Source organism: Lissotriton vulgaris, chromosome 5 (genome assembly GCF_964263255.1).
Source record: "Lissotriton vulgaris chromosome 5, aLisVul1.2, whole genome shotgun sequence".
NCBI lineage: Eukaryota > Metazoa > Chordata > Amphibia > Caudata > Salamandridae > Lissotriton > Lissotriton vulgaris.
Window position 1 is genome coordinate 1,703,177,618 of NC_141693.1, and position 16,476 is coordinate 1,703,194,093.

General features: G+C 46.0%; 1 protein-coding gene across 1 annotated transcript in view; it reads left to right on the forward strand.

Annotated features, from left to right (window-relative positions):
- PLCD3 (phospholipase C delta 3) overlaps positions 1-16,476 on the forward strand; it is a 338,775-nt gene that overhangs the window by 299,713 nt on the left and 22,586 nt on the right. The window contains exon 13 of the mRNA XM_086923873.1: positions 3,930-4,108. Coding sequence (XP_086779999.1) covers positions 3,930-4,108 — 179 coding nt within the window. The remainder of the gene's footprint in view (positions 1-3,929; positions 4,109-16,476) is intronic.

Genomic DNA, 16,476 nt, shown 5'->3' on the forward strand with positions numbered 1-16,476 from the left:
CACAACCTATACTCAACAGCTGTACCACCCTCTCCGTTGATGACACCCTGAAGACCATGAAGTCAATCCACTCCAGAGCCTCCGCGGACCCCTGCCCCTACCACATCTACTACGAAGCAGCCAACATTATTGCCCTGAGCTTCGATGAATCATCAACCGCTCCTTCGAGACCGCCTCCTTCCCCAACAACTGGAAACACGCCGAGATCAACCTTCTCCTGAAAAACCCTCGGATGACCCCACCGATCTCAACAACTTCAGACCGATCTCCTTACGCCCGTACCTGGCGAAAGTCATTGAAAAAGCAGTCAACAACCAGCTCGCCTCCTTCATAGAAGAAAACAACATCCCGACTCCTCTTGATCCGGTTTCAGGAAAAAACACAGCACCGAAACTGCCCTCATCACTGCAACAGAGGACATCTGTTTCCTCCTCGACAGAGGAGAAACTGTGGCCCTTGTCCTCCTGGACCTCTCTGAGGCTTTCAACACCGTATCTCACCGCACCCTAGCCCAACGTCTACACAACGCAGGAATGCAACACAAGGCCCTCGACTGGATCCGCCCATTCCTATCCAGCAGAACACAAAAGGTCAGTCTCCTACCCTTCCTCTCGGACTCCACACCAACCACCTGCGGAGTTCCCCAAGGAGTTCCTCCATTAGCCCCACCCTGTTCAACGTCCCCAAGGAGTTCCTCCATTAGCCCCACCCTGTTCAACGTCTTCATGGCCCACTCGCTCCCATCGTCAGATCCTACGGGCTCAACATGGCAGACGACACCCAACTCATCCTCCCTCTATCCAATGAACCCAACATCTCTAAACACAACTTCCAAGAAGGGATGGAAGCCCTCGCCAGGTAGATGAAGAACAGCTGCCTTCAACTCAACTCGGACAAAACTGAAGTACTCATCTTAGGCCCTCACCAAGACGGATGGAACAACACCTGGTGGCCCCCCGCCCTCAGCAGCCCTCCCTCCCCCTCCGACCACACATGCAACCTTGGAATCATCCTGGACTCCTAACTCAAAATGAACCATCAAATCAACGCAGTCACCTCCGCCTGTTTCCACACCTTTTGTCTCCTTCAAAAGACCTTCAACTGGATTCCTCTTGAACATAGGAAAACTGTCACCCACGCCCTCATCAGTAGCAGATTGGACTACGAAAACACACTCTACGCCAGGATCAACAAAAACCTCACCTATAAACTCCAGAATGTCCAGAACGCCTCTGCCAGACTAGTCCTTAACCTACCGTGCCACTGCCTCATCACCGAACTCCTGCAAACACTACATTGGCTCCCCATCGAAAAGAGAATCACCTTCAAGAATACTGCACCGGCCTACCTCAACCACCACCTCTCGGTCCACGCCCCCCAGAGATCCCTCCGCTCAGCCCAGATCTCCCTAGCTACGGTGCCACACATCAAGAAAACCCGAACAGGAGGACAGTCCTTCTCCTTACTTGCAGTTAAGTCATGGAACACCCTCCCACTCCACCTCCAGCAGACACCAACACTCTCCAAGTTCACAAAGGACCTTAAGACCTGGCTCTTCAACAAACCCTATTGAAAATCCTGGAGCTACGCACCCCCGTATCTTGAGACCCTATGGGTGAGTAGTTGTGCTTCACAAACCCTTGATTGATTGAGAAGAAATGAATTGGTCATCTTGGATCAATAAAACAACGCTAAACAATGCAAAATATAATTCCAAGATGGCTGCTCAGTAAACATCACACTGGGTGGACATCTTGGAATGTTACTTGCACACACAGTGTATCATTGTTCTACCAAGCAAAGATTGCAAGCCTAACACTTATGAAACTACTGACAGTCTAGGAATGGTAATATATGAAATGCTATGGACAAAATCATTCCAAGACTGCCTTCCGATACAAGCAGTACTTGCATGTGATGTCTTCCACTGTGGCTGAAATGAGTGACAAGCTAGTGGCCCAGTAAAACTGTCTGTGGACCTGAAAATCCCTCAGAAATATAAATGAAATAACACTTAAAAGAGTAGAAAGAAAGAAACGAAAGGGAGCCAGTAAAATGAAGAAATGAAACACTAAAGGACAGGCCTACAAGCCCTATTACTGAGGCACTCCAATTTTAAGCCAAATGTGCACATGTGAGCAGGAAAAATGCCCTCGCTCAAACGCCAATGGAGCCAAAGGCTGAATAGCTAACCAGTTACCCTTAACTACATGCTATCATGTGCGAAGCAGAATATGAATGGTACCCAAGCGAATCAAGGTAGAAAAGAGCCGACCCTCTATTTATGTATGTGTTTGTATTTGTTTTAGAATTTTCTTTTATTATAAAGCCTGTTACACAACTGAACCTGACGATTATTCTAAAAGGACTACCACAGTGCATATGTTCTAGCCCCACTTTTTCTCAGAGCGGTAACCAACACCAAGATGCATGTCTACACATTTTAACAGAGTGTAATAGTAATCCACCCTTAAAGACCTCCTGGTTTTAACCCCTTCGATGCTATTGACGGAACTGTTCCGTCATGAGCCCGTTGGCTCATTAGAACGTTCAGCACAGCGCAGGAATCTGCGCCGCGCTGAAGGTGTTAACCTGTGCTTTCCACAGTAAATAAAGCAGACCTGCTGCCTATATCTTCATTTTTCATAAAGAGACCAGACCTGTGGCCTCTGACGTAACTTTTCCCAATGAGCCAGTCAGCTTACATGTATTGTGACTTGATTATAAACAGCCATCTCAATCGGATTCAGCCATAAAATTAAAGAAAAGTACAAACGTTTGTTGGTAAAATAATACATAGCCCCTCACGAGAAGGCCTAACAAGGATTATCACACTGCAAATCATGTATACCCCCTACTCCCAGGGATTGACAAAGGGTGTAATCAACACAAAAGTTTTTGCCTACAGTGATAATCTGTTACAGTCCGTTAAACAAAATACTTGTATTCAGCTGTTTGCACAATGTAACAAAGATCCGCCCTTTAAGGGCTATAGGCTGTAACAATTTTATCACAATACATACATCAGGCCTACTGCCTTTGTCATAAATATTCATAATAAAAATATCAGGTCTTAACCCCTTCCCTGCGGGGCTTATTCCCCACGGTGCAGGGGGGCAGGGGGTGTGAGCGTGGCCCCGCATTGCTCGTGATGAGACCAGGTTGTGCTGAGTCACGGTGGTGCTGTGCTCATGATGTCCATGATCCCGCCCACTGATTAATTCTCCTGCACAGGCGGAGAATTAACCGCGCGTGGGCGGAGCAGCACCGCTACGACGAGACCAGGCCGTCATGAGCACATCTCAACTGTGAATCATGACGACCTAGTCTCGTCATGAGCACACAATGGGTTAAGCCTTAATTATTGGATTGTCACCACTACCGACTCTATTCAGCATAAACCTTCCCACTAGGCGAAAACGAGTGCAATACAAGCACTCTTTTTCAGCGGAAGCATGCAACTTCTGCTCAATCAAAGGGATTCAACATCTGGGCAGAGCCTAAATGCCTATCTCAGTAGTGCTTCTTAACCCCTTCCATGGCCGACGGCAACGCTACCTCGCTTGTGCTGCTGTCAGCCAATGGCCGACGCAGCTCGCCCGTTTTGCGGAAGTGCCGCACTTCCGCAAAATCGGCCGCGCAGCCAAGGTGTTAAAGGTATTTTTCAGTTGTTAGCATAGGGTCTGACAACAACTGCACTGTGAAGCTAGATCTCAAAATATTAAAATGGATTTGGCGCGGTGGCCGGGGAGCATGATAGAGGAATAGAGTACTGAGGGGTTGAAACTGGGTTAGAAGAGACATTGCCTGCACAACCTTTACAAAGTATACACAGCAGGTGCCTTTGTTCCATGAAAAAAAAAGATGCACGATATTGGACTGTATCTGGTTATTAAACATGTTTTGCATATGTGTTGATAATTTTCCAGTGGCTCTAAATTTCCAAACACCTGGTTATGAGATGGATCTCAACGACGGCCGCTTCCGCGAGAACGGGATGTGTGGCTATGTTCTGAAACCAAACTTCATGCAAGACCCCGACACCTCATTTGACCCAGAGTACCCAGGCTGTGGGCTCAAACAGGATGTGAAGACTCTGACAGTCAAGGTGAGAAACTTGGTACAAAGTGGCAGGGTCTGGAGGGTTTCTAGAACTGAATGGTGGGCATAAAAAGTTAATGTAGGTGCATTTTTTACATATAGATTAAATGAAGGGGTTGTTCGAATTACGCACGAACAGTGCTGTTGGAAGTAGTCTGTTGACAGTATAAACAAGAAGACTGGAGTTGAATGATTTACTAATATTCCAAGAACACTGAAATGCCTGTGTGGACTACATAACAGTAATCTAACGTTTCATTTTTATATTGCATGGTTTACTAGCCATGAAATACATCCTTTGTGTCAAACAGGCAAATGCTAATTGAGCACCAGTAGGTGGAATGTCATGTATTTTGCTAGCCTGTAGTAAATAGGGCAAAATAGTTTCTTACATCAGATAGACATCAGGGCCTCACTTTCGAGTTTTTGCACAGGGCAGCACAGCAAGTCACTTTGCTGCACTGCCTTGTGTCAAAAGGAAAGCACAGGATGCGCTGTAATAATGATATACAGTGCATTCTTGTCCTTTCCCACTGTGGTGGTGCCATTTTGGCTGCCTTGCGCCAATGCAGGCTCCCTTACACCATGGTGCAAGGGTGTCTGCTTTGTTGGCATGATTGTTTTTGTGCTAACATGAGGCACCTTCCTGCACAAAAACAATCACAAGAGGCCTTTTTCTCATTCTATGACCAAGAGAAATGAAAAAATTCTCCTTGTTGCACCTGTTCTGGGGAAGCGTGAGGTTTTGCGCTGCCCCAGGTTTACGTGATTTTGTAAATCGGGGAAGCGTCAAAATTCATGGGTGTTGCATGGGAACACACACCGCAACACACATGGAACACCTCCTTGAGATAGAGTGAGGCAACCCAGTGCTGTGCGCTGCCTTGCCTTACTCCATATCTATGAGGCCATGCAAAATCACGCAAAGTGGCTTTGCATTGCCTCATAGATACGATCGAGAGGCCTGCGCCACCGGAGCATCAAAAAAGTGACGCTCTGATGGTGTAAGTCTCTTGTAAATGAGCCCCCCAGATTTTAGGACTGTCGGTCATAAGACACAAAGTAGGGCAGATGTTAGTTTCATGCACCAAAGATTTTTGTCCGCCAAAAGTTGATTCACGTACAGGGCTAAATACTTTTTCATCAAATAGTGTCAATTCCTGGCTAAGTCAATGAAAGGGGTCTGTAATAGGTGGGTACAGTGGGGAAAGGAGACCCATCTCCCTTCCCCACCCAGATCTCACATTAGTGACGGATGTGTATTTTCTGAGATGGTGGCGCCGTCTGTGGCAGGTGGAGATCAGAGGACCCTCGTCTCCAGCGGAAGCCAAGCTCCATATCAACCTATTAAAGCTTAAGGCAATCTGATTGGCACTGAAAGCCTTTTTTCTGTCCATCAAGGGAAGGATAGTTTAGGTGTTCACAGACGATACTGCCACCTTGTGGTACTACAACAAACGGGGGCGGTGTGGGGTCGTGGACTCTGTCAAGAGGCCCTGTGTCTCTGGACTTGGCTGGAACAACATGGCATTTCCCTGGTGGTTCAACATCTGGCTGGTTCTCCGAACGCCAGAGCAAACAAACTCAGCTGAAGGTGCCATGCGGATCACGAGTGACGTCTCTATCCAGAGCTGGTACAAGGTCTCTTTCAGAGGTGGGGAGAGCCTTGATTAGATCTGGTTGCCTCCGAAGAGAACGCACAATGTCAGCAGTTTTGTGCCTTGGAGTTTCCAATGCGGCACTCGCTCGGTAATGATTTTCTTCACAAGTGGAGCTCAGGTCTCCTGTTCCGCCCATACCACTCCTGCTCAAGAAGATCAGGAGCGACAGGGCACACTTCGTTCTTGTGGCTCCGGATTCGGCATGGAGAGTTTGGTATCCAAAACTTCTAGCTATGAGCATCAATCCTCTGATCAGGTGGCCCCTTCTGTCTTCCACCCAAACCTGTCCACTTTCCGCCTCCTTTAGTGGAGATTGAGCTGCGACAACTTTTGACCTTCCTCCTGAAGTCTGCAAAGTTATTCTGGCAGTCAGGTGTCCCGCCACAAAATCTGCAAATGGAAAAAAGTATAAATATTGTACAGAATGGTCTGTTGGCCCCTTTTCTGCCTCTCTGTCAGCTATTCTCCTGTTTATTCCTTCCTTGGCCCAGCAGGGCTCTGCTTTGGACACTCTGAAGCGCTACCTTTCAACCCTCTCACCTTTTCTTCGACTGCTAGATCAGCCTTCACTTTTTCAGTTCCCTCTGCTGCAGAGATTTTTAAAGAGGTTAACAGACTTGTTTCCCCCTTCTCCTTTTCTTATGCCACAGTGGGACATTAATTTGCTCCTTACTTTTCTTGATGTGTGCACTGTTTGAGCCGCAGCACACTGCCCTCTACGATTGCTCACTATTACTTTCTGGTGGCAATTACCTCTGCCAGGAGGGTGAGCAAGCTACAGGAACAACCTTCTTACCTGACAGTCTTTCCAGACAAAATGGTACTAAGAATTAGAGCATCATTTCTGCCCAAGGTTGCAACTCCCTTCCATCTGGGACAGTCCGTTACTCTGCCCACTTTCTATGCACCTCCGCACCCTTCCAAAGAAGAGGAGCGTCTCAACTGTCTAGACCCAAAAAGAGTGGTATCGTTCTACCGTGATCGCACTACAGAGTTCTGGGTACATGACCAACTCTTTACAGGGACATGGGAGCAATGAAGGGAAGTGCTGTTCAAAAGAGGACCATTTCATACTGGCTTATCCTCTGTATAAAAATGTGTTTCCTCCTTGGCATAGAAGCAGCCTCCTGAAGATTTTAGGACCCATTCCACCAGGGCGAAGGCACCCACCACAGCCCTACAGCGCGGGTTCCAATTGCTGATATTTGTCAAGCGTCCACGTGGGGATCTCTGCACACGTTTGCTAGACACTATTGCCTAGACTTTCAGGTTCACAGAGAGGGCCTGTTTGGCCACTCTGTTCTGCAGTATTTTCTGGTCTTAAACTTTTCTGCAGGTATTGCTTGGGTAAAGGTGAGGAATCTGCGGCTAGATGTCTCTATCCAATGGACAAGTTACTTACCTTCGGTAACACCGTAACTGGTAGTGACATGATCTAGCTGCAGATTTCTCATCGACCCACCCATCCTCCTCACTCTGCGGAAATATTTTTTGTGTCAGGGCTATTCCCCATCAGGGCCCTAGCTGTCTGTTTTTTAACACACCATGGTCAGTCACTTCATGGCTCCGCACTTCTGGCGTGGAAAGTTGTGAAAAGAACTGCCATCAGTGTACCAGAGTGGCAGTTATATTGACGGCTCAGCCTTCTTGACGACGATGCTGTTACGCGGAGTCACCGGAGCCACCTACCAGCGCACAGGGCTACTGCTAAGAAAAATCTTCTGGATCCAGCCTGACACCTGGAAGTTCAAAGGTAAGGAATCTGCAGCTAGATCAGCTAAGGCGATACAGAAGGTAAGTAACTTGTCCAGTATGACCACGAAACCTAAATAAAAGAGAGCTTCATATCAGATTAAACTCCACAGTACATGTTATAACTCCTCAGATATCACACTCCCCTGGCCTATATAAAGCTACCCTCAAATGCCATGAGCACTGAGCACAGGATGACAAGGCCGAAACCTTAATCAGTGATAAATACCGTGATATGAGTCTGGGCTCCATTAAACGTACCTACTTTTTTTTTTTACCCTTCTAGGCATTGGGCAAAAGTAAGTTTCCTCACACAAGAGTTTTATCTTCTTAGAGAATTGCTTATTTTCTCCCCTGAGGCGGAAGCCGGGAGCACCTTACGATATCCCTGTTGCCCTACGGGCATTTTACAAGCTGATTTATTGAAAAATATAATTTTAACATTATAAATATTTTAACTGTTCACTTTTATCATCACGCATCCCAGACCCCTCGGTGTGAGACTTACGTCGTACCGAGGCTCCTTGCAGCCGTTCTTTGACTGGTACAGCCGACTCAGGTGCTGACGCCGGAAGGCTAAGAGGGGGGACGCCATCTTGGTGGGAGGAAAGGGTAGCGGTCCAGCAATAGGACGCTTCCCGCCCTTCCAGACTACTTAAGGGCCGTTTCACTGTGACTGCTCAGAATTGCTTATTTTCTCCCCTGAGGCGGAAGCCGGGGGCACCTTACGCTATCCCAGTTGCCCTACGGGCATTTTATAAGCTGATTTATTGAAAAATATAATTTTAACATTATAAATATTTTAACTGTTCACTTTTATCATCACGCATCCCAGACCCCTCGGTGTGAGACTTACGTCGTACCGATGCTCCTTGCAGCCGTTCTTTGACCGGTACAGCCGACTCAGGTGCTGACGCCGGAAGGCTAAGAGGGGGGACGCCATCTAGGTGGGAGGAAAGGTTAGCGGTCCAGCAGTAGGACGCTTCCCGCTCTTCCAGACTACTTAAGGGCCGTTTCACTGTGACTGCTCAGAATTGCTTATTTTCTCCCCTGAGGCGGAAGCCGGGGGCACCTTACGCTATCCCTGTTGCCCTACGGGCATTTTACAAGCTGATTTATTGAAAAATATAATTTTAACATTATAAATATTTTAACTGTTCACTTTTATCATCACGCATCCCAGACCCCTCGGTGTGAGACTTACGTCGTACCGAGGCTCCTTGCAGCCGTTCTTTGACCGGTACAGCCGACTCAGGTGCTGACGCCAGAAGGCTAAGAGGGGGGACGACATCTTGGTGGGAGGAAAGGGTAGCGGCCCAGCAGTAGGACGCTTCCCGCCCTCCTCCACATTGGATAATAAGATGACGATTTCCCGTCCGCGCAGCGGGCTCGCTGAAGGCCCGCCAAAGGCAAGCCCGTCTGCGCCCGTCCGCGCCTGGACCGGGCCAAAGGCCACCCCTCCTGCATCGCATCTGTTAAATCTCATGTATTATAACGCGGAATCCCTCCACAGTATGAGGCCTTTAGGACTTGAATGCTGCTCGAACTCTTTCCATGCTTTAGAGCTACCAGTGCTCTGTCCAAGGTGTAAAGAGATCCTTAAACCTGTGCAGCTTGAGGATGCGAAGTGGGACTACTGTATGCTATTGTTAAACTGTAGATCTCTTCCTAAACACAGGATAGAACTTGCCCTTTTGTTAGAGGAACGTAACGTATGCCAGATGCAGTCTTTCTCACAGAGACATGGCTTACGACTGACTCTGACCCCGATATAGCAACAGTCCTTCCCTCAGGCTTTCAAATTACTCGGCAGGATCGCCCCGAAGGGAGAGGAGGAGGCCTAGCTATCATATATAAAGAACAATATCACTGTCGAGTCATCCCTGAAACAATTCCAGATTGCGAGAGTTTAGCTTTCAGTCTGGAATTTTCCCCTAACAACTGTTTTTCAGGCACTGTTGTATATCGCCCCCGGGACCTCCCAAACAGTTTCACAATCACCTTCCGACCATTCTAGCTGAACGAGCCAGAACCGCCTCTAACTTTACTCTGCTATGGGACCTCAATTTTCATTTTGATGTCGCTCTGGACCATACCGCTATGTCACTTATAGATGATCTAGCAGCATTGCAGTTAGTCCAACGAGTGAAGGCTCCCACCCACATTAAAGGTCCCTTGTTGGACCCTGTGTTCAGTAATTGTACAGAGATTGTGGTGGGATTGCCAACCCCCCTCCCATGGACGGACCATCTACTGGTGCCCTTCACTTGGACTATACCCAAGGCAGCCCCTTCTAGATCCATAGTAAGGAGGGCTAGAAGTTGGGCCAAACTACCAGTTGAACCTTGGACCAGTAGACTTGGGATGGGCCAGCCCTCTTATAATGAGGATCCATGTGTAGCCAACCAGGAATACAAAGACTGGATTGTACAGTCCATCGAGGCCACTCTACCCCTATGCAAAATCACATTGAAACGTTCTCAAAAAACCGCCCCCTGGTACTCAGAGCTCCTTAGGGATAAGAAACGCCATTGTAGGAAAATGGAAAGACGGTGGGGTCTAGGCTACTCATTGGACGATAAAGCCCAATATAGAGAGGCAATTAAAACCTATAAAGCTGAAGTCAAATCTGCCCAATCGATATACTTCTCTGATAAAATCATGCGAGCCAAGTCCAAGCCCAAGGAAATCTTTCAAATAGTGAAGAACCTGACCAAACTTCCCTCCCTCCAGCACGCACTTGGATAAATCCACAGCCCACTGCAATGACTTGGCAGAATTCTTCCACCAGAAAGTCACTCAAATCTACTCTTCCTTCCCCTCTACAGCACTAGGGCCCACAGCCCAGGATCAGACAAACTTGGGGGATACTTCATCCCAATCTCTCATCACGCTAGATCACTTTCCGCCACTAGACCCTTAATCTTTAGCTTCCATAGCCAGCAAAGTAAAATCTGGGTCTCCATGTGATCCAGCACCCCCAGAAGTCATTATGCTGGCACCTCAGGTTATTTTGCCGATCATTCTGAACCTCCTAAATGCCTCCATCACTTCCTGTACCGTGCCGCCTGCCTGGAAGCGGGCCATGGTGCGTGCTCTGCTAAAAAAAAAAAAATCTGGACCCCGGTGACTTTGGTAGTTATCGTCCAATCTCTCTGCTCCCCTGGGTGGGCAAAATCCTCGAGAGGCACATCAATATCCATCTGGTGCATTTCCCCGAGAATAACCAGATGCTAGATGCCACCCAGACGGGCTTTAGACCCAGGCATGGGACAGAGACCGCCCTGCTGGTAGTCACCGAGGAAACCAGAAAGATCTTGGATCGGGGAGGGTCAGTGGCAGTGATCCTCCTTGATCTAAGCGCCGCATTCAACACGGTCAGCCATGACACCTTGCTGAGACGCCTGTCGAGTGTTGGAATAGTTGGCGGAGCATGGCTATGGCTCAAATCCTTTTTGAGTGATAGGTCCTTCCAAATTTTTGATGGAGACACGGTATCCTCAAGCAGGCCACTGAAGTGTGAAGTCCCGCAGGGTTCCTCTTTAAGCCCTGCGCTTTTTAACATCTACATGAGACCACTGGCTGTGGTTGTCCGGCCGTTTGGCATTAAGATCATCTCCTATGCGGACGACACTCAGCTAGTGGTCTCCTTGGCGCATTAGCCGGGCTCGCCATCCCCAGGCGGGCTGGCAAAATGCTTGGAGGAGGTAAAGGGATGGATGACTTCCTCTTCCCTTAAGCTTAATGGGGACAAAACAGAGTTGATGCTCCTGGGTCCCACTAACCCCACTTCCTTCAACCCCTTGTGGCCCTCATGTCTTGGTGCCCCTCCAACACCCAAGGACAATATAAAAAGCCTTGGGGTTTGGTTGGACAAAACCCTATCTTTCAACACCCAGGCCACAAAACTCTCGGCTACTTGCTTTGGTCTCCTAAGGATGCTGAAGAAAGTTCTTCCTCTTCTGCCTGTGGAGGAAAAGCAGGTGGCCATTCAGGGTTTGATTCAGTCCCGCTTGGACTCTAACAACGTCCTCTATCTTGGCGGCCCGGAATATACACTGCGCAAGCTTCAGATTGTGCAAAACTGTGCGGCTCGCACCGCGCTCCAGTTGTCGAGCAGGCTGTCAGCCAAACCTGGTCTGATCAGTCTGCACTGGCTTCCAGTACGACAAAGAATCGCCTTCAAGGCGATGTGTATATCCCACCAAGCTTTTTGGGACACGGGACCGGCTATTGTTCGGGACCTACTAACAGTATCAACCCAGTAGAACTCTTCGTTCTAGCCAGGCATGTATGGCTATAGTCCCCAGAATAAAAAAGGCAAGAGCTGGTGGCAGGATGTTCACTTACAACGCCGCCAAGCTGTGGAATTCACTCCCATTTCAACTCAGGTCCAATTCAAACCTTTCCACCTTTCGGAAACAGCTGAAAACCTTTTTGTTTAATGCTCCATTTTAACTCTTTTTCCTTCTGTTAAGCAACTTCAGTATTGGTTGTTAGCGCTTGGACGCCCCAGGGCAACAATCGCGCTTTATAAATTGGCATTTCATTTAATTTCATTTCTCAGGTTACCATATTCAAGAATATGAGCTACACTTTACTTTATGGAAACAATCCGAAGGTCATAATCCAACCCCTGGCTATCAAGCTTCATGTTTGCACTGCATTGTTTGAAATCCTTAAGGCCATAAAGGTTTTTACTAGGGCTGAGAACATTAAAACTGACACAGTGGTGTCATAGTAAAAAATAACAGTAGCCACAAATTCATCCTTCTCCACCCACTTCCCCCTTCCTTTAAAATCCCACTCACCCCTTGGGGTATGAAACCAAGCAGTAAAATGCTAGCATAGATCAGTTTGACTATAAGCCAGAACAAAGGTACTTCCACTTAAAGAGCAAAATACTGTCTAGAACTAAACTCACAGAGCTTTATGCAGACCATGATATGGTCTCCCACTGTCAGACGGCCTCCCAGTGCAGTCCAGCTACATCAAAGTAATCGCACACCACCTAACTCTCCACATTAGGATACTAGAGATGAGGTATGATTGATTGCAGCAAACCTTATTGCACCCACTCACTAATGACCAAAGCTCAAATCTCTTATTCATTTAAAAAAATGAACTGATTACATCCAACTCAGTTTTGATAACCTTTATAAGATGATACAACGTCTGTAAAGTGCACACCATCTCTATCCCACAAGCACTTCTCAGAAGGACCTCTCTTCTACTTCCCCATACCTCACACCCAGCACACCTCTCTAGAATAGCACAACAGACAGCAACCCAGATGCTTCAGAGTATTCCTGCACACACATTACCTCACACACACACAAATATTCTGTGATCCCAGGTCCTGCAACACATACAAATACCACAATATTCAGTGCTCAATCTTGAGGCCTAACCTCAAAGATGATTATGCCCAACCTCAGAAGAGGAATTAGCTTTGAAACAGGTGACCAGCCTCCTACATATCCAACCAAAAGTAACCTCCAGAAATGTAGGTCTGTTGTCTCTAATGCATCCCCGTAGTGACCCTTATCCAGGACTTTAACCATGATGCACTTGCAGCCACCAAAACTCGGCTCTGCTCATACTCAATGCCACTAGGATACTCCATATTCCACTGCAATAGAACAGAATACAAACTGGAGTGGGCTTTCCTTTATTCAAAAGGACTACCTGGATGTAAACTGAATACCTCACACTCCTTCTCTTTGCTGTGCATCACTGTGGAGTTTTAAGAAACACCTAGACATTTGAGGCTAACCATCTTCTGCCACAACCCCGGCGGCTCAAATTATTTTCTTGACTCTAGCACGGATAAACCCACCACGACTTGAGATGTTGTGTACTTTCACAGTGTGACCTGGAATGTCTTAAGGAACTGGTAAAAGATGTGTAGTCTTCCGGTCAATTATTAAACAATGTTATTAATTTACAAAGCTTTACATATGGTAAAAAGAAACCGAATATCACTTAGAAGTCTCATATATAAATACAGAATATTCTCTGAGGAAAACTATGATATATACTTGTAAATTTATCTATACTACTTTACAAAATCCTACCATCCTAAAAATAAAGGGTTAATATTAAGAACATAATAAATGTATTTTTCAAAATGTGTATGGTATTAGATTACCAACATTCTCTTTGTTTTATATACTTGTTACAGTGATCACAACCCCATAGAGTTCGAATTAATAATTCCCCTGGGAGAAGTAAGAGGAAGAAACCCAGGCTTGACTGGACTGAGCACTAAAGAAAAGCGTAGAATTAGATGGCGCAATATATCGATCCAGTGTTATTCAAGACCCTAGTTAGTGCCAACTTTGGCAAGCTTATGGACCCACATCTTATGTACGACCCTTTTCCTGAAGATGTCTTGGTGGCCTTTGGATCTCTTAATAATTTGGCTAACCAGATCATGAAGAGTCTTTTTCCGCCCCATGGAAGCACGGAAAACTGTGTGGTTAGAGAGGCTCTTAAACCCAGGCCAAAAATCCAAATCCAAACAGATGTTACCCGGGCTAGAGCAAACTACAAGTTAGCCTTAAAGCTTAGGAAGCAAATCTTAAAGGAAGATGCATGGAACAGTAATGAATGCCTGCGCCAAGGGCGACTCCAGGTTTTTTTTGGAGATAGTTGAGGGCAAGATCTCGCTGCTAGACGTCCCAGAAGACATAGGAATTAATATTTCCCCAGAGCAGTTGTTAAATCATTTCTCTGCTATCTACTCAGTGGATCCTAGTAGGCCCATCGACAGTGGTGTGGATACAATTAGGTCCCTCTAGCCATGAGATTTGGGATGGAGGAGGCATGGGAGGCTATTAAGATCAGTCCCGCTAACAAGGCTCCTGACCCCGATGGAGTCCTTATGGACCTATATAAATCAGTTATCTCATTCTGCGCCCTGTTACTGACTAACACTCTTAATGCAGCTAGAAATTTTCAAAAGGAGTGAAACTCTTCAACAATGGTGCTGGTCTTTAAAAAGCTAGAACCCCTGGACCCTAGCTGCTATAGGCCTAGCTGCCTGCTAAATACATTCATAAAGGTGGCTGGAATATTTATCTTGGGGAGGATTGAGGATTGGGTCCAGACTTATAATATCTTGATTCCTGTCGATTATCGCTTTAGGGAGGGCACGGGAACAATGTCTCAATTTAGAGCTGTTCATCAGGAAATATGTGGTGGCAAAGAATAGTACTATCCATTTAGCGTCTATGGATTCAAGCAGTGCTTTTGACCGAGTTAATAGGTCACAGATGTGCTCTTTATTAGCTGATATAGGATTGCCTAAGACACTGCTGGACTTTTTACGCGCTATCCATTCTGATATAGCTGCTACTGTTGGGTACGGCCAGGAAGGGGAGCGTACAGACCCCCTTAATCTTCTGAGAGGAGTTCGACAATGGTGTGTATTGGCACCCCTCTTCTTAATATTGTACATTAATGGGCTGAATCAGTTTTGATCTCCAATGGAAAGAAAATGCCCAGGGTTAACTCTGTTTTTGTCCCCTCTCTGCTATACGCAGATGATGTGGTTCTGTTATCCCGCACAGCAGATGGTCTCAGGGGACTGGTGGATTAGTTTGTAAATTTTATGAATGATATTGATCTGGACACCAATATCCCTAAACCCATTTAATGATCTGTGGGAAGAAGAACTCTAAACTTAGGTCTTTAACTCTCAAGTACAAAGTTATTTCGCCGGTTAGTTGTTTTCCATACCTGGGTGTTACTTTCAACCAAAATCGCAATTGGAGCTCAGTCTGGCCATTAGATGTAAACGATTTAATCAGGCTTGTGGCGCCCTTTTTAAGTTTTCTGCATCTATTGGAAATAAACCTACAGTTCCTCTGTTCCAAATTAGAAGAAGAAATGCCTGCCAGCCATCTGGGGCTATCAGAATTGTACAAAAATACTTGGGAAGTGAATCGGTTTTGTCGAAAATTGCTTGGGGTCGGTCCAACTAGCCCAATTACTTTGATCTATGACAAACTGGATCTGGGGTTTGTTCAATACTTGATAAAACTAACCCCACTTGTCATATGGATCTTTGCCTGGTGTGGGGACCATACAGCTTTCAACAGGGTAGTAATACAGAATTGTCTTAACTGTGATTTGGGATATAAAATACTATGGTTGGCTTATATTAGAGATTTGGCCATTAAATTGGAGCATTCTGAATTGTATTTTAGTCCATTGTTAAAGCTGGCAGGAAAGGGATGAAAGAGAAGTTTTTTTACTTAGTCATGGAAGTGAGGGAAACCAGGGCCCTGGAGAAACCGATCATAAGAGGTTGTAAGATAAAATCCAATCTTAGTTCTGAGTCTTATCTTACCCTGGTTAAAAATCCGTGGGACAGATCTTTGCTAACAAGGTTTTGGTTGGCTCAATACGGTGCAGATTATGTTTCCCCCTGGACAGTATGATTGTAATTCTATTTTAATCTGCCTATGTGATGTCATTGCTCTGCAGACCTTGGATCATATGGTGTTATTCTGTTGATGTACCACTACATGCCCAAGAATTATTTGCTCCCCATTCTCAGATCCAGGGGTTTCTATCAGTTCAGGCCAGCTTTTCTCCATTTACAGATGCTGGCTGACCCAGCTATTACAACGGCAGTTGTGTTCTTTTTGAAAAGTGCCTAATATTTGAATGCTGCTATTCCCATGTCAATATCCAAATAAATACACTAAAAGTAGGTCATTCTTTTATTCTGGGTTTTAGATTTTGTTTTAAGATATTTTTATCTATTGTATATTTATATATGGCTCTTTTGTTTTATGCTGTGTGCTATATTGTCAGTGGTTTTTTAATTGTACTTTTATGATTATTGATTAAGAATCAATTAAATAATTATTAATTGATTGAAGAACTTAAAAAATGTATATCTCAATATGTGTTTGGTATTAGATTCCTAAAATTCCCTTTCAGGTATTAT